Source organism: Drosophila albomicans, chromosome X (genome assembly GCF_009650485.2).
Source record: "Drosophila albomicans strain 15112-1751.03 chromosome X, ASM965048v2, whole genome shotgun sequence".
NCBI classification, from domain to species: domain Eukaryota; kingdom Metazoa; phylum Arthropoda; class Insecta; order Diptera; family Drosophilidae; genus Drosophila; species Drosophila albomicans.
In genome coordinates, this window is record NC_047627.2 from 2,768,103 (window position 1) to 2,789,915 (window position 21,813).

Here is a 21,813-nt window from a genome sequence, read left to right on the forward strand (position 1 = left end):
ACTATATCGTCTCGGCTATACATATCCTTTATGGAGTCAGAGATACCTTCTTCTGCCTTCTATATGCAATTCCTGTAGGCACATATTTATAATTTACTGAGTACTGAGTGTACTTCGAAATGTTTCTACTCAGTGACTGACTATTGAGTACTGTGCACTATTTTTGTCTCTTTACTGCCTACTGCAGAGTTGTGCCATGTTTAATGTAGGCTGTGGACTGTGGGGCGTGGCACGAAAGGACAACTTTTGCTTGTTATTGCATGCAACATGGCAATGGGAAATGGATATACGAATGCGAATGCGAATGCGAATGCGAATGGGATTGCGGAATGGGAATGCGGAATGGTAATGGAATGGCAGCAACAAGCTGCATGTGTGTAAATCCATTTATGCTTCAGCGCATTTATAGCCAATTTTGAGAGGCCCAAAGAGGCGCTACACTGCACTTTTGGCCAACGTTTGGTCAGGTGGCGGGACAGCTGCCACTGATTTGTGTGTGCGGCATATGGAGGCAGCGAAGCGCAGTTACAATTCAATACGCGTATATACACACAACTATACTGCATAGAGTACACTTTTACCGTTGGGGGGTTGTCATTTAATTGCGCAATTGCCGCATGGTTTACGAGTACTCACTGTATTCACTTGCATACCATATTCATGACTTCCCATGGTTTCCCTTTTTCTCCTCCCACACACACGACACAAAACGTTGCATACTTTGCTGCGCAAGCTGGCCAAACAGACGCGTGCTGGCACGTATCCCTTTTAAAGCACTTAATACACGCATTCAGTTATGCAAAATGTTGCTTATCAGTGGCAGCTAATATTTGAATTGAGTATTTTAAATAGTAGACGTGCTTCACAACTCTATCGTTCGATCAAAAGAAGCAGGACAGCTCGACTGTGAGATACACGCTAGCCGCGAGGTATAATCATTAAAATATACCAAGTTAATAGACCAAAATAAAATTCTAAAATATATATAATATAATTATGGTATAACGATATACTACTACATACACTATAGAATATAAAAATACCTGATAGTCAGCCAAAGCAATTTGATATACCATACACGTCATTCAAAATATATCATAGAGTACAAATATACCACATTGTCAACCTAAGGAATTTGATATACTGCGTCACTCAAAATATTCCAGAGAGTACAAAATACAACAGATTGTTAACCAAAACACTTCGATATACTAAGATATTTAAAATATACCACAGAGTAAGCTAAAGCAATTGAGGACCGACAGCCAAAATATTTCGTAAATGTCTTCTAAAAAGTGCATCTGATAGAATTTATATCTTTAGGAAACCTAAATGATGTAACAAAAATCTCTAACTGTGAAATAACAGTTGATATTCGTTTTCGAAAATAATTGTAGTCCAAAAGCTGTAGCTCTCGCTCCTATAGTCTGTTCTCATATGGGCAAACATTCGGATTGGGGTATTTAATTTCAGAAATAAATATACTTTACGATGTCGGAAATGCCTTCCTCTGGCTTTTACAGTAGTCACAATGCTATAATACACTTCCACCCTATCAGGTATATAAATACGATATTACATTTGCTCACATTAGACTTAATCTGATCTGGTTTGATTTATGCAAATGTGTATTCAGTGTACTTACTGATTCAAGTTGCGCTCGTTGGAACCGCTCTGGCTCTGCACGTTGTCCGTGTGGCGACGCTCCTTGTGCACGATGCCCATCAGTTTCATCCATGGATTGTTTTGGGAGCCATGGCCTCCCATGCCGCCACTCTGCCACATCGTCATCTTGGCAGCTTGGGCGTCGCAGTGGCACTGGCAGTGGCAGCTTATCCAAAACGAACGAGTTGCTTATAAAACTGACCGATTCGATCGTCCGATGTTAATTGCATAGGGTTTGTTGTTTGCTTTGTATTGGTTAATCTCTAGTTATAGCGTTTCACGTTTTCAAATGTTGAATTGAAGAGTTGTGCAGAGTTTACGCGCAGAGTACAGAGTACAGAACACAATCAGTTGCTCAGAGGGAGCAGTGGCAACGTAAACGTAAACGTAAACGTAAAGGGAAACAGCAACGTTAGCTTCATTCGAAAATTTCGGTTGCGCTGACCAAAAAATTTGTGTTGCATACGTTTAGGCGGTTCATTAAAATTGTATTTTTCTTCTTCTGGATGGACTTGAACTAAGAATTTATTGCGGTTTTTGTTGCTCTCTGTGTTCTAATGTAATGTAATTCATAAATTTTTCTGTTCTTTTTCTTCTTGGGCGGCTGGCGTTGCGTTCTGCTTGTTGTTTGTTTATTTATTAAATTATTTATTTTGTTTGGTTTTTGGATTTTTGTTTGATTTTATTTGGCTTGGCTTGGGTTGTGCTTGTTGCCTACTATATAGTATGTATGTATGTAATTTCGTATTTTCTTTGTTATTTCTTCTCAACTTTTGCGGCTTTTGGTCGTTTATGGCTCGATTTGTGGTTGCTGCTGCGTTCAGTTGCTCTTCTTTCAGCTCTTCTTGTCGTGTGTTTGTTGGCTTTTGTTTTTTTGTTACCTTTACTTAAAGCTTTATTTTTAGATGCATTTTCATTTTTTGTTTTGGTTTGGTTTGGTTTGGTTTGGTTTAAGCCTTATTTGCGTTTGTTCGCATAATTGTCTAAAATTAAGAATCACAATGGCGTAAATTGTTTGGTTTCTTTGTTATTTGGTAATGCAAATGAATTATCAAATTTGCTGAATTTCTTGTATTTTATATTGTTAACCGTTTAATGCTAATTATTGTTATTAATTTTTATATTGAGTGTGTTGCTGTTCGTATAATTAAAATTTTTTATTGTTTTTGTTTTTTGCAATAACAACTAATTTGTATTTTTAATGTTATGCATATAATTAATTGTTTATTATTAAATAATTATTAAATATTATTATTGAATTTATGAATTATTATTGCCTTGCTTTAGATATTTGTATATGTTGTATTCATTTCATTCATTCACTCATCCATTCCATTTATTTTTTGTTTTTTTTGCTTTTTTGTTTTATTCATTGAATTAATTTTATTCAATTGGTTCATATGTCTCTAGCTAAATTGCGACCGGCTGTTTTATTGTTTATATATGTAGTAGCATCGTTTATATATCAAAAAATTTATTAAATATTTTGTGGCTGCAACGCTGATAACTCGACGCATAGTCCTTTTCCTTTTCCAATGTTTGCTAAGGGGGCGATATGAATATGATATCCGGTGTAAATAGCAGCTGAAAAGAAAGAAAAAGGAAGAGAAAAGGAATTATAGTATATCGACTAATTGACAATCAGAAATGTGACAAATTAAATCTTACTTTTAATATGCTACTTTAAAGTAAATGTATTTTTATACCCGCTCCTCATAGGGTAGACGGGTATTATAACTTTGTGCCGACAGAAAATGTAACAGGTCAATTAAAAAGTCCCCGGCAAGACACATAAATTCAAACCCTGGTGATTTCTAGTTAGTCCTATTCTTGAAAAGACGTTTCTAGAAATTTTACGCTTGTCGGATCATTAGTTTGCGAATTGATGCAACTTTTGTTTCTATGAAAAAATGGGAAAAAAGGAATTTCGCAGGTGGATAATGGGAAAGAATGCCTTTGAAGCCAACCCTGGCTTGATGACTAGTCTCCGGACACTGGACACCCCAGGAAAATTAAGTGCAGAAGGAGGCACCTCATAAAGTATATATATTTTGGATCAGTGTCAACAGCCGAGACGATACAGCTATGTCCATCTGTCTATCTGTTTGTCCTTATAAGATCTAGAGATCTCAGAGTCTATAAAAGTTTAAGCGTTAATTTTTTTCGACAGCACTTGTAATGTTTGAACGACAAATCTAATAACAAGTGTAATTTTAAAGCTAGAGTTGCGAATTTTGGTGCAGACAATAATAACTATAGTATTTATGATTCGTGAGAATCGGTCGAATAAAAAAATTTATTGTGATCGGATAAAAATTGTAGAAATTATACAAAAAATACTTTTAATTTTACTTTCACGCCTACTGCAATCGGTTTTTAGCCATTTTTGTTTGACAATCTGGTATATTTTGTATTCGATGGTATATTTTTAATGTAGTACCAAATCAATATACCATTTGTAAAATTTGGTATATTATAGGGGAATATTAACTTGGTATATTTTAAGAATAATACTGCACTATTTTGCCTTTATGCAAAATGGGTAGCGGGTATCTCGCAGTCGAGCACACTCGACTGGAACTTTCGTACTGGTTTTTTTTTTTTTTGGGCCAGTGCTTAAAGCGGTAATTGAAGCTGACAGTTCCATTAAAAAGTGAGACAGAGGAAGACAAGACCACAGCACACAACTGTGACCACGGATGCGTACAAGAAACAACGACGAGAGCTGTCAGTGTGTGGGTGTGTGTGTGAGTGTGTGTGTGTCTTGTGCCACACCAAGTGCTGTGCTGTGTGGACATTTGCCATGCTATTAACGTCGCTGTAAGCACATTCTCAAAAGCACACACACACACACACAGACACACATATTTTGCCCCGTCCGAATATTCGAATTGAGCCAGCGAGTAAGAGTGAGAGAGAGAGAGAGATTGAAAGAGAGTGCGACATTCCTTTGGGCAGTTGATGGCCCAAAGTCTCAGAATACATAATTATAAAATCGGGCCAAGAGCTGCAGCTTCTGCTGCTGCTACTACTGCGGAGCTCTTGTCAGCTCGATGGCAACGTCAACACATGACAGCGCGCACACACACACACATATATACGTACTTACACACATACATATGTATGTATACATATTCATGTAAATTAACAGTAATTAATAATCGTTACACTTGCACTTGTCTTATATTCTCATGCAGACTGCCATCAACTCATTCTGTGCGTGTTTGTGTGGTGCTCTGCACTGTACAATGGAGAATTTTACCTATTTTAGTGGCAATAATTAATAACTCCAACCATCTCAAGTTTATCTAGTAGTATATATACTCAAAGTGGGCGGGACACTACCCAGCCCCCTTTATTTTATTTACCTATTTCATGCTATTATTCATAAAAAAAAGTTCATAGATTCAAAATCTTACAAAGGCCTATTACTTTTTAATTTGTTAAAAATAATTATTCTTTAGTCTTTCCAAATTTTAGATTTGCATATCCCTTAAGCAACAAATTTGGGGTGTGGTACTTCAGTCAAACTTAATCATTTATCTGTCTTTTTCATTCTAATCGTTCAATAATTCAAAACTTTCAATAGTTATGATAGCTCAAACGAAATACATACATATGTAGTACATAACTCACTCTACGCAACTGATTAACAGCACCTTTCCACACATCACATTACATCTAAAGTTGAACTGATAATAGAGAAGTTGCTTACTAAGAAATCTCATTTCTCAAAAAGAAATTTTTCAAAATTAGGAATTAAATACTCGATAAAATGTATATAGACACCCGCTAAGAAAATGTGTACAGCTTTCTGCAACACTACTCAAAATTTGAGTATCTTTCAAAAAAAACTAACTTGAAAAAGCCCTGCAAAATGGACATCAATGATGGCATGTGCAAAAGCTGACTTTAACAGTCAATATGTTAAGACAGGACCGTTAAGTTAACATTTCTGTTATGTAACTGAACAATTTTATCTATTCTTAGTATATTAAGTTAACTTTGCTGTTATGTAACTGAACACTTTCATTGATTCTTAATATGTTTCAGTTATATAACTTAATAGTTTGATCTACTCTTAGTTTATTAAGTTAACTTTGCTGTTATGTAACTTAACACTTTCATTTATTCTTAATATGTTAAGTTAACATTTCTGTTATATAACTTAATACATAGTTTGATCTAGTCTTAGTATATTAAGTTAACTTATCTGTTATTTACCTTAACACTTTCATTTATTCGTAATATGTTAAGTTAACATTTCTGTTATTTAACTTAACACTTTGATCTATTTTTAATGTTAACATCAAAATATAATAACTTTGCATACTTGGGTAAAATGACTTTATGCCATGGAAAGAGATCAAATTCCCCATAGTGCACTGACTGCAAGTTGCTCGCTTAACTGGCTGGCAATTTTCCAGCCTCGAAGCTGAAGCATCTGGACACCATGCGAGGCAGCAATTTGTCAAGGCAGCTGACAAAAACAACAGCAACACGAGAAATAAACGGATAAAATTAAAATAAAAGGCAACATTACATAAAAATGAAAACGTATTGGGTTCGGGTAACTGCAAACGCATGTGTGTACGAGCGAGCACTCGACGTTCTCTTTGTCCTCCCGCAATGTGATTCATTTGGGCTTTAAGCCCGCAGCTAACTGCGACGAGTCGGGCAAGGAACCAAGTTGAGCCAAGTCGCAAAGTTCTTTAAAACAAATTTCAGAGTTTTAATTGCTTTCACTGAATTGCGATTGTGATGTCAGCTTTTCTCTCTCTCTCTCTCTCTCTCTCTGTGAAGCACATTAAATTCCTATTCCATTCAAAATTGATAAACCTTATCTGTCACTAATATTCTAGATTGAAAAACAAGAAAAGTTCTCTTTACATTTTTGTAATTATAGACATACATGCTTTAAGAGAAAATTCCCGGAGAATTTTGTAGAGACGGATTTGATTACCGAAGCTGTAGCATACAAGACTGAGGGAAATCTTCAAGTGATGACGCGAATGACGCAGACAACGAAACTTCGTCATAACGCGATGATTCAACTGATGAATTTACAGGCAGCAAAACGATCTAAGACCTCAAAACAAAAATAACAGCTGCTGGTTGGAATCGGAAAGCAAAGAATCTACTGCTAAAAGATAGAAATTAATTTTAATAGCAATGATACGAGCTAACCACTAATACCAAACTGATAAGAAATTATCAATGATCAACTAATTTCTACAGTTAATGATATTCACATGTTAGTTCCAACGTTCATTTATGTACATATACATATGTATGTATGTCCATATGTAAAAATCTAACGCTATTATCAAATTAAACTATTCTTGCAGAAGTTGTTGCAGGCAGGTCGAAGAAAAGCTTCGAATTTTATTCAACGTTTGACTAGTTGCCTGTTGTATGTGTTTGTTGTATAAAGTGTATGTGTGTGTATGTGTATAGTTGTTAATGTGTGTATAATTTGTAATAAAATGTAGAATTGTATTGCTTTCTTCAATCTTCTTCCGGTGGTGGACGTTGTAGCTGCACGCTCAGCTCGTGGGGTTCAAGTAGTTGTCCCCGCTGGCCGACGAGCTTAACCTTCTTTTCCCCTGCCATCTGCAATGCAGCGAACAGAAATTGCGAAATATCGCCAGGTGGCTGATTCTCCATCACTTGAGCCATTGTCGCCTGTCCCTCAGCTTCTTCGCAGCCCTGCACGATTGTCTCATTTAAAGCCTCCATGTTCATTTTTCGCTCCTCCACATTGTTCATCCGGGCCGTCAATTCATGGATATCGTCCTCCTCGGAAATTCCTTTGCGAGGACAGGCTTCTGCGATGCCATATTCTTCGTTGCTCGGCGATGCAGAGTCGCCCAGCTTAGAATCATCCAGATTATCCATTTTGAAAAAAAAAAGTTGAAAAAAAAAACTGAACAACAGGAGCAAAGTAAACTTGTCACGTTGGCGTTCGACAATTAAAGAAGGAGATGACAATTAGAGATGGTCAAAGTTAATGTTACGTCATCTGCTAGAGATGAACTAGAGAGTACAGCATTAGTTTCTATTCATATAAAATAACTGAATACCCAATTTCAGTGCTGTAAAGTGCAAATTATCTTTGACTTTCATCTCCACAGAAATCTTTAGTAAAACCAAACATAATATATTGCAACTATTTTAAATATGTATGCATTTTAAATCTCACTGTGAGTGAAGTTGTTCGCACATTTAATTGAGTTCATCGAGTTGTCCCGTTCTAACACATTATGCGCCATGCATAATTATGAAAACATCTTGCTCGCTCTGTCACACAACTGCTTTACTTGTCTAATTGGAGAAAGCTCTCCTTAGATTCTAACCCATTTTTATTTAAAAGGCATCTCCTTGCATACATATATGTACATACATACATACATATGTATGTATATTCTTGATAAACGCAAACAGCCGAGATGATGCAGCCCAGTCTGACTGCCTGCCTCTATAAAACTATAAGAGATAGAGGATCTGACGGCTCTTGTTATTGTTGCTCGCAGATCATGTGCGCATTTGTATGTATGTATGTATGTATATATGTACGTACGTGTGTTTCTGTCCTTGCCATTGTTGCAGCATCATACAAAAATATGAATACATATGTATCTATATACATATGTACATACATATGTATATTCATTTCATATGGCACAATACCGTGTCTAACTTATGATAGAAGCAACAACAAAGTATCTAAGCTCCGACAGATGATTCTTAAATATATTTTCATTTCTTATCTGATTGCAACCAGGAAGAAGAATTCTCAGGAATCATAAAAACTTAAATTTCTCTTCGTTTGTTTCATCGCTTTGTGGGGGCAAAAGTGCGAATGGCAAAAAAAAACAAAAACTTGATCTGCGAGCAACAATAACAAGAGCCGTCAGATCCTCTCTTATAGTTTTATACAGGAGGCAGTCAGACTGGGCTGCATCATCTCGGCTGTTTGCGTTTATCAAGAATATACATATATATGTATATGTATGTATGTAAGGAGATGCCTTCTAAATAATAATGGGTTGGAATCTACGGAGAGCTTTCTCCAATTAGACAAGTGAAGCAATTGTGTGACAGAGCGAGCAAGATGTTTTCATAATTATGCAAGTTAACAGACAAAACATTTCAAAACCCAAACAACAAATCCAACAAGTCCAAAATGCAGACTCAGCGTCTGACCAACTTCCTGCACGCGCCGAGTGCACCTGCAAAACATTCCAAGAAGACCCAAGCCAAGTTGCCCAATACATCCGCCACATGCCGGTGCAAGCAATTCCAGGAACAAGAAGCATTGCACCCAATTCACCAACCAAAGCAGCGCTGTCGACGCCGCTGCTGAAACTCGCAGCTTTATATAGGGCTAGCTTTAGAATTAGTCTTTAGTCTTTAATTCAATTTCAATAAAGAACGGTTCCAATCGGAATCGTAATGAAATATATTTTTGTTATTATTTTTAAATAAATAATTAACTGGCGCCCGAGCAGGGACCGGAAAGTTCGCGTATCGATAGTGCAAAACCGTATCTAAGTGCGCCAAAGAACATTTTCGGTCAAATCGCGTTACGATAGAGCAAAACAGTTTCTAAGTGCGTGAAAGCGAATAGTGCATCGACAGAGCAAAACAGTTTCTAAGTGCGCGATTCAAACCAAGTTATTATCCCAATAAAGGCTCGTGATAATCAATCACTGGGAAATAACAACCAGCCAATCGGACATTAATTTGACGAAGTGCAACTAAGCCAAAAGGACGTTAATTCGACCAAGTGCTACCAAAGCAATTAAATTTGCAAAACCTTCGCGACTATTAAATTAGTCAGTTGAAGGAACAGTTCAAACAATCTCGGCAATTAAGTTAGCCAACATAAACCTGTACCAAGCCATTAAGTTAGCTAGTGTAACAGGTGAGATTGTGAGAACTGCATCGGTGGACCACATATTCTGCAAGATCCGTTCTCAGAATACTCTCCAGGAGGTATGGATCACGGAGCCCCAGTAGCAGCTGCAAAAAGGAACAACCCCGTCCCATCAGGAAAGGTGGCCACATCATTGCTAATGTAAGCTAGATATAAGAAATTTTACAAAGAAAAGAAAACAAAAACAGAAATTAAAAACATAAAGCAAAGTGTGAAAATACACAAGACTCCAAGGAGTCCATATAGAATATAGCAAATCGCAAGCAAATGAATAAAACTAAAAGCGAAAAGCAAAATTAAAAAAAAAAATATATATAAGAAAAGAAACGAATCATTGCAAAGTAAACAAGACTCAAAAGAGTCCATAGTAAAAGAATAAATAACATAAATAAGCGTAAAGCGATAAATCAAACAAAAAGATCACAACGGTGATATAACTTATTCCAACTTTGCGATTCCCAAGGGACCCTCCAAGGTAGAAGGAAAAAACCATCCACTGGTTATAAACTTATAATATAAAAAAAAAAAAAAAAAAAAAAAAAAAAAAAAAAAAAAAAAAAAAAAAAAAAAACAAACAAAGAAAAAAAAAAAGGAAAAATATAGCGTTTAAATTTCATCTTATCGCTTATGGCCAATCGTCATAACTTAATTCGACCCCCCATACTAGATCCAGAAGAAATAGAACAAGTGAACGAAGCACAAAGGCAACGTTCAATTGAAAGACAAAACAATAGGCATTTAGAACATCAACAAAACAGACCCACCATGAACGAAGATAACAGAGCCGCTCTAACAGCCGCTATAAGCGAAATATTAGCCGAACAATTGCCAATATTATTAAGGCAACATACCAATCCTGTAGAAGATTTTCTAAGTCTCCCAGATCATGTTATTGCGCCAGAACATCAAAGAAATTTGACAGATCTTGACAGAGTACCCGACATAGCAAAAGGTTTGCGAGAGTTTAGTGGAAACCCCGAAGAATTTAGCTCATGGAAAAAAAGTGTAGAGCGTGTTTTACAAGCATATAACTCATACCAAGGTACGCCCAAATATCATAATATCTTGCACCACCATCCGAGACAAGATAACGAAAAGTGCAGACCAAGCTTTAGAAGCATATAAGGTACCGCTTAACTGGGATGCCATGTGTAGATGTCTATCACTGCATTATGCAGATAAACGAGACATAGCAACCCTAGAATATGAAATGACTACATTAGTACAAGGTCCGAATCAATCAGTGGAAGATTTCCACAAAGACGTATACAGACACTTGTCTCTAATTTTAAATAAAACGAGTAGCATGGATATTGACAGAAACGGGGAAGCAATGTTGACAAAATTATACAGAGACAAAGCGCTAGACACTTTCATTCGAGGGCTACAAGGTGACTTGCCTCGGCTATTAGGCATGAAAGAACCAGCAGACTTACCTACCGCACTACATCTCTGCTTAAAAATGGAAAATCAAACCTTTAGGTCGAAACATGCCACTTTTAAAGGACATCCAACACATTTTAGAAACAGTAATGGTAAACCCATACCAGCCCCACGGAATGTCATCTTCTCAAACAGACAACCACCACCAATCCCTTTCAGACAACAACAGCCACGACAATACTTACACTACGGACAACTACCACCAACTCCACTACCAAGACAATATTTCCCAAATTCTGGGTATCAACCAATTGCCAACCCACGGCAATACACTGTTGCCACAACCTCTCAACAGGTTGCACCACCTAGGCCAATGGCCCCGAAACCGCTACCGCGTCCAGAACCAATGGATGTGGATTCCAGCGTTCAAACGAAATTTGTCAACTACATGAACAGGCCACGATTCGAAGCTGGGAAAAGACCCCCCGGTCCTATACCAGACGGACAGAAACGACAGAGAAACTTTAACATACAGACAAACAACGACGAAATAACAGAACCTTCGACAGAAACTTACGATACCACAACTAACTATGAACAAGCAGTCGCTGAATACGAGACTCACGCAGACGTAGAACAAACAATAGAAGAATACGTAGAACAAGTAGACCAATACGACAACAACTATGAAGATGACACTTGCGAATTTTATGACTACTCTGCACTAAATTTTTTAGAGTAAAGAGTTCCTCTCTCCCATACTTTACTTGTAGATTGAGGAACGGCCAAATAATTAAAATTCTCATTGACACTGGATCCAATAGAAATTACATCAAGCCGAAATTTGTAGAAAACCCCACTCCAAATAAAAACCCTTTTCACGCCGTCTCGATAGGAGGTAATACACTGGTAACACACCACAAAAATGCCAACTTGTTCAATATAACAGATGTTGAGGTGAAATTTTTCTTATTAAAAGACCTAGAAACTTTTGATGCTATTTTAGGAAACGACACCTTAAAGGAATTAGGAGCAGAGATAAATCCAAGTAAAAACCTAATGGTAATCAGAAACAAGATAAAAATCCCTTTAAAAGAACAAATCTTCGAAGCAGTAAATACAATAGTACCAAGAACAAGCCACCTGTCAGAAACACAGAAAACAAATCTAAACCAACTCTTAAAAAAATTTCCAAACCTCTTCGCCAATCCAAACCAAAAACTGACCTACACAACCAAGGTACAAGCAACAATAAGAACATCAACCGACACCCCTGTATATTCCAAGTTCTATCAGTATCCAATGTCACTGAAAGATGAAGTGAATAAACAGATAAAAGAACTTTTAGAAGATGGAATAATTCGACCGTCTCGGTCCCCATACAATTCTCCCGTATGGATCGTACCCAAAAAAGCTGACGCTTCAGGAAAAAAGAAATATCGCGTCGTAATAGACTATCGCAAAATAAACAGAGTAACCATTGCAGACAAATACCCTATTCCTGAGATAGGCGAGGTACTTGCACAGCTAGGCAATAATAGAGTATTTTCGGTTTTAGACCTCAAAAGTGGTTTTCATCAAATCCCTTTGAAACCTTCAGATATAGAAAAGACCGCATTCTCCGTCAATAACGGAAAGTATGAGTTTACACGACTCCCATTTGGTCTCAAAAACGCGCCCGCTATATTTCAGCGAGCTTTGGATGACATACTTCATGAACATATCGGTAAGATATGTTTCATCTACATAGACGATATCATCATCATATTTAGTAAAGATGATGAATCCCATTACAGGAACTTGGAGTTAATTTTTCGAACTTTACAAGATGCCAACATGAAATGTCAGTTAGATAAATGCGAGTTCATGAAGAATAAAGTCGAATTTCTAGGTTTTGTAATTTCCGATAAAGGCATCGAAACAAATCCAAATAAAGTCGCAGCGATAGCCAACTATCCCTGCCCTAAAACACTAAAAGAGCTGAGATCTTTTCTTGGACTCTCCGGCTACTACCGAAGATTCATACAAAGTTATGCTAAGTTAGCAAAACCCCTTACGTCTCTTTTAAGAGGGGAAGATGGACACGTGTCCAAAAACAGGTCATCAAAAAAACCAATTACTCTTGACTCCGAAGCATTGAAGGCTTTTCAAAAACTACGAAGTTGTCTTATTTCAAAGGAAATAATTCTTCGCTATCCAGATTTTACTAAAGAATTTCACTTGACAACGGACGCGTCTAATTACGCAATAGGAGCAGTCCTATCGCAAGACAACCAACCAATTTCATTCCTATCGAGAACACTAGCAAAAGCAGAAGAAAACTATGCAGCTAACGAAAAGGAAATGCTGGCCATCATTTGGTCACTTAAAGCTCTCAAAAATTATTTATATGGGAAAGCAAAAGTCAAAATATTCACCGACCATCAACCCCTAACACATTCTTTGAGCAGTTGGAACGGAAATGCTAGAATTAAAAGATGGAAATCCTACCTAGAAGAATATGACTACGAAATATTCTACAAACCAGGAAAGGAGAACGTCGTAGCTGACGCACTCTCGAGAATAGCAACTGATCAAATCAATTCCATAGCCTCAACTCAGCATAGTGCAGAAAGCTCAAGTCACGAACTAATACCCAGTATGGAAGTCCCCATTAATGTTTTCAAGAACCAAATATTTCTTAACAAATCAGATAAATCCGACTACATATTCTCTATACCATTCCCACGTTCCATCGACACGAAATATACAAAAAGGAATTTAACGATAAAAGAATTAGTAGAAACTCTAAAAAAATACCTCAACCCTTCGGTTATAAATGGCATCCAAACAACTGAGGATATAATGGGGAAAATACAACTATTATATCCTAAATATTTCAAAAACGTCAAAACCCGATTCTCTCAATCTATGACTGTAGACCTCACCAACGAATCTAGACAAGAGGAGGAAATCCTCAAAATCCACAATAGAGCACACCGCAGTGCCGAAGAAAATAAAATTCAATTAGCAGAAAAATTCTACTTCCCCAAAATGAAACAAAGAATAAGCAACATAGTAAGGCAATGCAAAATTTGTAAGGAATCTAAATATGACCGACATCCCCCTAATCCAGAAATAAAAAAAAAACTCCAATACCAGAATATCCCGGTCACATCATTCACATTGACATTTACTCAACCAAAGGCCATTTAGTTCTTACAGCAATAGATAAATTCTCAAAACTAGCACAGGCACGCATAATCAATTCAAAAGCAATAGAAGACATTCGAACACCACTTAGGGACATTATTTTCTATTATGGAGTTCCTAAGTTCGTTGTAATAGATAATGAGAAATCTCTCAACTCAAGGTCCATAAAATTCATGCTTGAGGATCAGTTAAATATTACAATTTACACTGCGCCACCATATAAGAGTACAGTTAATGGACAAGTAGAAAGGTTCCATTCGACACTTTCCGAAGTAATGAGATGCTTACAGAAAGAAAACCACCATAGAACCTTCGAAGAACTTCTAGATAGAGCCATATACGAATATAACTACTCTTTCCACTCCACGACCAAAAAGCGACCATTAGAGGTATTCTTCGGAAGGAGAGTCACGACAAACCCAGACCAGTACGAACAGGCCAGAAAAGACAATATTGACAAACTTAAGATAGCACAAAATAAAAATTTACAATTCCACAACAAAAGCAGAAACGAAATAATAACTTATGAGCCAGGACAAGAAATATATGTAAAAGTAAACACTCGTTTAGGTTCAAAACTTTCCCCAAGATTTAAGAAAGAATTAGTTAAAGAAGATAAAAATACAAACATTTTAACAGAATCTGGAAGAATCGTACATAAAAGTAACATCAAATCATAATATTCGCAGGGTATTACTATGGACAATAACGGAAGCTACAATGGACATTACAAACTACACGAACGCTCAGACAGTGACCATTCATAGGGGACTGGGAAAATTACAAACATCCTCAACAAAATTAGTACATGTAATAGACCTTAATCAAATCCAGGAAGCACTAGACCTACTTAACAGTCATACTGAAGAGGGCCTAAAGCGTAGTCCGCTATATTCAACAATACATCATGAGTTAATCGCTACCACTAACGCACTCAAAACAATAACAGATTCCCCAAATAAACGAAAATCTAGGTCACTAAATTGGTTAGGCACAGGTTGGAAGTACATAGCAGGCAACCCAGATCATGACGATCTCGTCATGTTAAAGGAAAATATCAATAATCTCATCAGTAATAATAATCAACAGGTTATAGTTAATACACAACTGGAGCAAAGAATTAACAAACTTACGTCCTTATCGAACTCCCTAACTAATTCAATACAAAAAAGTAGTTTTCTTAGTAACGAGGTAGCCATTAGCCTTCATAATGAAATCCGATTATTAAAAGATGAAATAGTAAATATCAAGTATGCCACTCAGTGGCCAAATTAAATATAGCAAATACTCTTTTACTAAACGAAAATGAACTAACAGAAATTGGAGAAATATTTAGAAAAGGCAATATGCCACCATTGTCAATCGAAGAGATAATGGAATTCTCCGATATATCAATGCTTCATAATAAAACTACACTTTTGTATATTGTCAAAATTCCTAACCTAGAAGAAATTGAATATCAAGATATTTTATTAAAACCAATAGTAAAAAATAACGCAATTGTACACTTAGAAATAAGTCAACTATTTTTGTATAATGATATAGTATATGGCATACCAAAAAATTGTAAAACCTACTTAAACATAAAAGTTTGCGACAAAAAGAATGTTATTGATGTAAGCCAAACACATTGTATTCCGAAATTAGTTAAGGGAGAGAGAGCACTGTGCAGTTTCAGTAACGCGGATCACATCCCGGAGATAGAGGAAATCGACAATGGTATAATTCTCCTCAATAACTTCAACGGCAATTTGGTCTGGAATGGAACCGGAAATCATCTGGAAGGGTCATTTCTAATTCACCTAATCAACGATTCCATGCAAATCAAAGAGCGGCTATTCAACAATATGGAGCCAGTCATTATGCAACCAAAAGTGCCAATCTCACAAATAACAGCCGAAGAAACTGAACGTTTAAGGATTCTATCCCTAGAGGCACTGGAAGCGCTTCATCTCAATAACACCAACAAGCTGCAATACATACAGACGCATTCCATGGTCAACAGCATTACAATGTTAACGCTCTTCGGTGTCATCCTGATAACAGCGTTAGGACTTCACGCTTGCAGTCGGAAGAAGAACACCATTACCCTTCAACTTGGACCAACACCAGCTCCATCAGAAACATTGAAGCCACCACTCCGCAAGCAAGAAGATTTACAGAAAAAATCCACTGCCTCAATTTCAACAACATCCCATACTTTTGAGAAATAAAATTTGCTTGAGGACAAGCACGAATTAGAGGGGGAAGAGTTAACAGACAAAACATTTCAAAACCCAAACAACAAATCCAACAAGTCCAAAATGCAGACTCAGCGTCTGACCAACTTCCTGCACGCGCCGAGTGCACCTGCAAAACATTCCAAGAAGACCCAAGCCAAGTTGCCCAATACATCCGCCACATGCCGGTGCAAGCAATTCCAGGAACAAGAAGCATTGCACCCAATTCACCAACCAAAGCAGCGCTGTCGACGCCGCTGCTGAAACTCGCAGCTTTATATAGGGCTAGCTTTAGAATTAGTCTTTAGTCTTTAATTCAATTTCAATAAAGAACGGTTCCAATCGGAATCGTAATGAAATATATTTTTGTTATTATTTTTAAATAAATAATTAACTTGCATGGCGCATAATGTGTTAGAACGGGACAACTCGATGAACTCAATTAAATGTGCGAACAACTTCACTCACAGTGAGATTTAAAATGCATACATATTTAAAATAGTTGCAATATATTATGTTTGGTTTTACTAAAGATTTCCGTGGAGATGAAAGTCAAAGATAATTTGCACTTTACAGCACTGAAATTGGGTATTCAGTTATTTTATATAAATAGAAACTAATGCTGTACTCAAGTTCATCTCTAGCAGATGACGTAACATTAACTTTGACCATCTCTAATTGTCATCTCCTTCTTTAATTGTCGAACGCCAACGTGACAAGTTTAATTTGCTCCTGTTGTTCAGTTTTTTTTTTCAACTTTTTTTTTTCAAAATGGATAATCTGGATGATTCTAAGCTGGGCGACTCTGCATCGCCGAGCAACGAAGAATATGGCATCGCAGAAGCCTGTCCTCGCAAAGGAATTTCCGAGGAGGACGATATCCATGAGTTGACGGCCCGGATGAACAATGTGGAGGAGCGAAAAATGAACATGGAGGCTTTAAATGAGACAATCGTGCAGGGCTGCGAAGAAGCTGAGGGACAGGCGACAATGGCTCAAGTGATGGAGAATCAGCCACCTGGCGATATTTCGCAATTTCTGTTCGCTGCATTGCAGATGGCAGGGGAAAAGAAGGTTAAGCTCGTCGGCCAGCGGGGACAACTACTTGAACCCCACGAGCTGAGCGTGCAGCTACAACGTCCACCACCGGAAGAAGATTGAAGAAAGCAATACAATTCTACATTTTATTACAAATTATACACACATTAACAACTATACACATACACACACATACACTTTATACAACAAACACATACAACAGGCAACTAGTCAAACGTTGAATAAAATTCGAAGCTTTTCTTCGACCTGCCTGCAACAACTTCTGCAAGACTTGTTTAATTTGATAGTAGCGTTAGATTTTTGCATATGGACATACATACATACATACATATGTACATATTCATATTTTAGTATGATGCTGCAACAATGGCAAAGACAGAAACACACATATATGTATACATATATACAAATGCGCACGTGCTCGTCTTTCGACGCTGCACATACATACATATATGTATGTATATATGTATGTACATATATACATTCATATTTTTTATGATGCTACAATGACAAGAACAAAAACACACGTTCCATATGTACATACATACATACAAATGCGCTCGTGCTCGAACTTCGAATTTAAAAATCAGCCGAAGTCTCGCAGCGCTCGGCTCTTCCAGAGTTGTCATAACGCTCAATATCAACTCATTGTACGTTTAACACTGTCCACTCGCAATTTTCGCAGCGTAACGTTTTAATATTGCTATCGATAAAATACCAATTCCAAACGCAAGCTGGTAACACTAAAATTGTTTTGTTTGGGTGGCCTTTTTACAACAATTTGCAATTTACTCGTATATAGAGTTATTTTCACATCTAAAGAGTTTGTCTTCTGTCTTCAATTTGGAAATCATATCAAGAATTTATATTTGTATTGTCTGTGATCATATTTAGTGCCAATTTGAAAGTACAGATTTGAAAAATGAACCTAGCTAAAATTGATCGCGACGAACAAAATGTGACAATTGGCATGGCTTTTAGTTAAAAACATAACAGCTGATCATCTTATCTTATCATCAGCACTTCAGACATGTTGTACACAAATTAGAGTCAACAACATGATTTGAGGAATTAATTGTTGATATGCTGCTAAATATTTGACATATCGTAGTACTTTTCAATAAGCTGGTTGCAGCATTAAGAAAACATACAATGGGTTAAAGCCCGGGACTAAAACAGAGACTGAGACTTATCTCAGTTGAGTTGCGTTGCGTTGAGCTGAGTGGAGCTGAGCTCCGTTGAGTTGCATGGAGCCATTGAGGACAGTATTCATATTCACAAATTTTTGTCATATTGCAAAGTGCACTCAAGCGTGGCGCATTCAAGCGAATAAGCGGTGGATGGGCGGCAGTAACAGTAACAGTAACAGTAAGAGAGTGGCATGTGGAAGAAAGAAAGCACACATATTCAAAGCGGAGTTAAGGAGCGCAGCTGTCCTCATGGCTATAACTGCTGTCGTTTGTCCTTGGGTCCTTTGTCGTTTGTTGCTCCACACTCGTCGCCTATTGCCTGTCGCTTCTCGCTTTCCACTTCTCACATGTCGCTTGTCGCCTGTCGCCGTTGCCTCAGCTCAACGATCTGTCAACGTCAACGGTGCGTATGATAAATTTTTATTGTGCAGCGCCTGCTGCTGCCCTTTGCTCAAGCAGCTTACGCTTCGTCAGCTCTCATCTTTGTGGCAAGCACACACAAGCGAACAAAATAAATACATACATGTATAAGAAAATATTGAAATAATATTTAATGAAAATGCTTGCAGAGAGCAAGCAAAACGCTCTCGAGTGCCAAACGCAGCTAATTACGCATGCGGCTTTATCATTTATTGTCATGACAACAACAATCCCTGCTTACAGCTTGTACAAGATGGCAACGTGTGTGTGTGTGTGTGTGTACGAAATATATTCGAGGTTGCCCGCCTGCCAGTCAGCTTACAGCGAGGATTATGCGCACTCTCTGCAGCGCCTTTGCTCCTTCGCCTTCGCCTTCACCTCCACCTTCTCCTCATCCTCTGACCTAACTTACACTTATTTATCACATAACCAGCAGCAACACCAACAGCAAGAGCAAGAGCGAGAGCAGCTCAGCAGCCCAGTTCAAGCTCTGACTGCAATAAATAAAATTTTCCCTGCAATTTTCCTGCTCAAATTAATAGCACAATGCACACACAATGCGCAATTTTTTAACATGCGCCAACATTTTTTACAATTTTCCATTCCCGCTTTCGCTGCTCCTCTGCTCTGCTGCTGCGCGGCAAATAAATTTCTACAGCGAAAATATTACCTCGAATTACATTGTGCTTAAAATCACTTTAAATGTAGTCTCTAACATTTTTGTTCACTTTTATCCAATTGAAATTCCACATGTTATACTAAATGTGAAATCTTTTTATTCAAAAATAAACAGCAGATAAACGGACTAACATTTGTTTTAATTACATACGACTTTAATATTCAGAGAGCGAGAGAGAGAGAGAGAGCAGCGCTTAAATATGGTAATTGTGAATTACAATTACGTTGCGATAGCATAATGCCATGCTCTCGAGTTGCAGCTGCAATCGGTCGCATTGGTTGCACATTAAATTGATAAGCCTCGGCTCTAGCTGCCACCGTTTGCCACCGAGTGTGGCAATTAGCCCAGCTACTGCGCAACAAGGGCGCACAGAGATAAAGCGAAAGCAAAACAGAGATAGAAAACAAAAAAAGAGTGCTGTGTGAGCCGCGAATCTGAGCTGCCATTTAAATTGCCAGGTAATTAACCGTCGTTGTCACCTTGTGCGCTGCCAAGGTAACATTCACCCGACCGAGCGAACCTTCTTGTGTGCTCCTTCTCGTATCGTATTATACCTAAAATGGCAACAGCAACAAACTCTGAGTGTGTATGTGTGTGTGTGGGAAGCAGGCGGCACAACAACATGATGGCAAACAGAAAAGTTTAAATTAGGCGTAAAATAGCAAAACTCGCCTCGCCTCCAAGGTAGCTAGTAGCTACTCCGTTTCTGTTTTTTTCGGGGTGGTTCTGGGGCGATGAACAGAGTTTTGTGCCACAACGAAAATGCCTTGAATTCGCGTGAAAAAGCATTAAAAATACATTTTGTGATTGCAAATTCCATAAGTGACAAACAATTTATTAGTTAAACAGAATGATTAATGGCAAAATTCATTTGCTTTCATGCTTCTGTCAAATCTAACAGACACTTTAACAGGCACTCTATCACAGCGACACATCATCCGTAGTCCCAAAGCATATACAAATTGAGAGACATGCTAAATATTTGATATACCTACTATACATACATACGTGCCACTGACAACTCGTTTCGCCAGAGCTGGCAACTTAATTTGGAGTTGCCACATTGTCCACCTCTCATACATTTTTTAAAAGCAATAGCAATTTGCCATTAATTTGCAATAATTTGAATTACATTGCACTATAATTATCGCCTTGTTAGCTTTAATCGTTGTGTAAATTAATGACAGGTAACGATTGACTGACGTAGCCTGATCAAATCACTGTTGCCATTTAAATATTGTTAGGATGCTGCACATTTAGTGATGTGAAGAAGCAGCTTCTATTAATTGAATGATTATTCGATTGTATAACAAAATATATATAAAAAGCATAAGCTAATATAACTCAGTTGATTTCTACTTTTTTCGATAAATATACAAAAATATTAGCTAAAATACGGCCACACTTGAAGAATCATTGCCGATCAATGATGCTATCCCCCTCTTACACACATCCCCTTATTGAATGATGTGGCGGAAGATTCCACTTAACGGAAATTTCTATGATGCAACCCACCAGTGTTGCCAGAGTCGCTTTTTTCCCGTCAAAACTGGCTTTTTTCAAATGCCATTTGCTTGAAAAAATTGCAAACAGCGGGCAGCGGGAATTCTGGCTTTTTTTTTACTTAAATGCTTTTTTTAGATTTTTTTTCTATTTGCCCAAAATTATGGAACAATATTTACTATAGCTGTTCTGTCGATGCTTGCCAACATTTTTAGTGACAAATCGATTGTATAGTGTTGTAAAGCAATCTCAAAGAACACGTCAATTTAAGAATTGGCGATAAGTCGTAGCGTCTCTAAAGACAAAAGTGAACTGATCTTCAGTTCACTGTGTTTTGATTGTTTTAAAAAAAAATGTCAAAAGACTTTAAACAAAAATATCGGGACGACACGGGTGACAGTTTGGATCATTTAGGAAACCTAGTCGTTAAATACTTTAAAGACTCGTTGTTTTCTACTTAAAATGAAAATACATTTTATTCTAAATCATGCATTTACAGTTATGGCTTGCGCAGACTTGAGAAATGCTGCTATAGATATAACCATCCGAATAAATTCCTAAAAA

General features: G+C 37.3%; 1 protein-coding gene and 1 long non-coding RNA gene across 4 annotated transcripts in view; both read right to left on the reverse strand.

The window, feature by feature from the left end:
- Positions 1-2,823, reverse strand: part of LOC117572014 (potassium voltage-gated channel protein Shaker) — a 150,455-nt gene extending 147,632 nt beyond the window's left edge. The window contains exon 1 of one of the 3 annotated variants that reach the window (XM_034254590.2): positions 1,646-2,823. In XM_034254590.2, coding sequence (XP_034110481.1) covers positions 1,646-1,791 — 146 coding nt within the window. In that variant the 5' untranslated portion in view covers positions 1,792-2,823. The remainder of the gene's footprint in view (positions 1-1,645) is intronic. The other 2 variants (XM_034254600.2, XM_034254677.2) reach the window with 2 other exon arrangements.
- An 11-nt stretch (positions 2,824-2,834) lies between these two features.
- LOC127565172 (uncharacterized) overlaps positions 2,835-21,813 on the reverse strand; it is a 57,194-nt gene continuing 38,215 nt past the window's right edge. The window contains exon 3 of the long non-coding RNA XR_007954556.1: positions 2,835-3,249. This is a non-coding gene — a long non-coding RNA (uncharacterized LOC127565172). The remainder of the gene's footprint in view (positions 3,250-21,813) is intronic.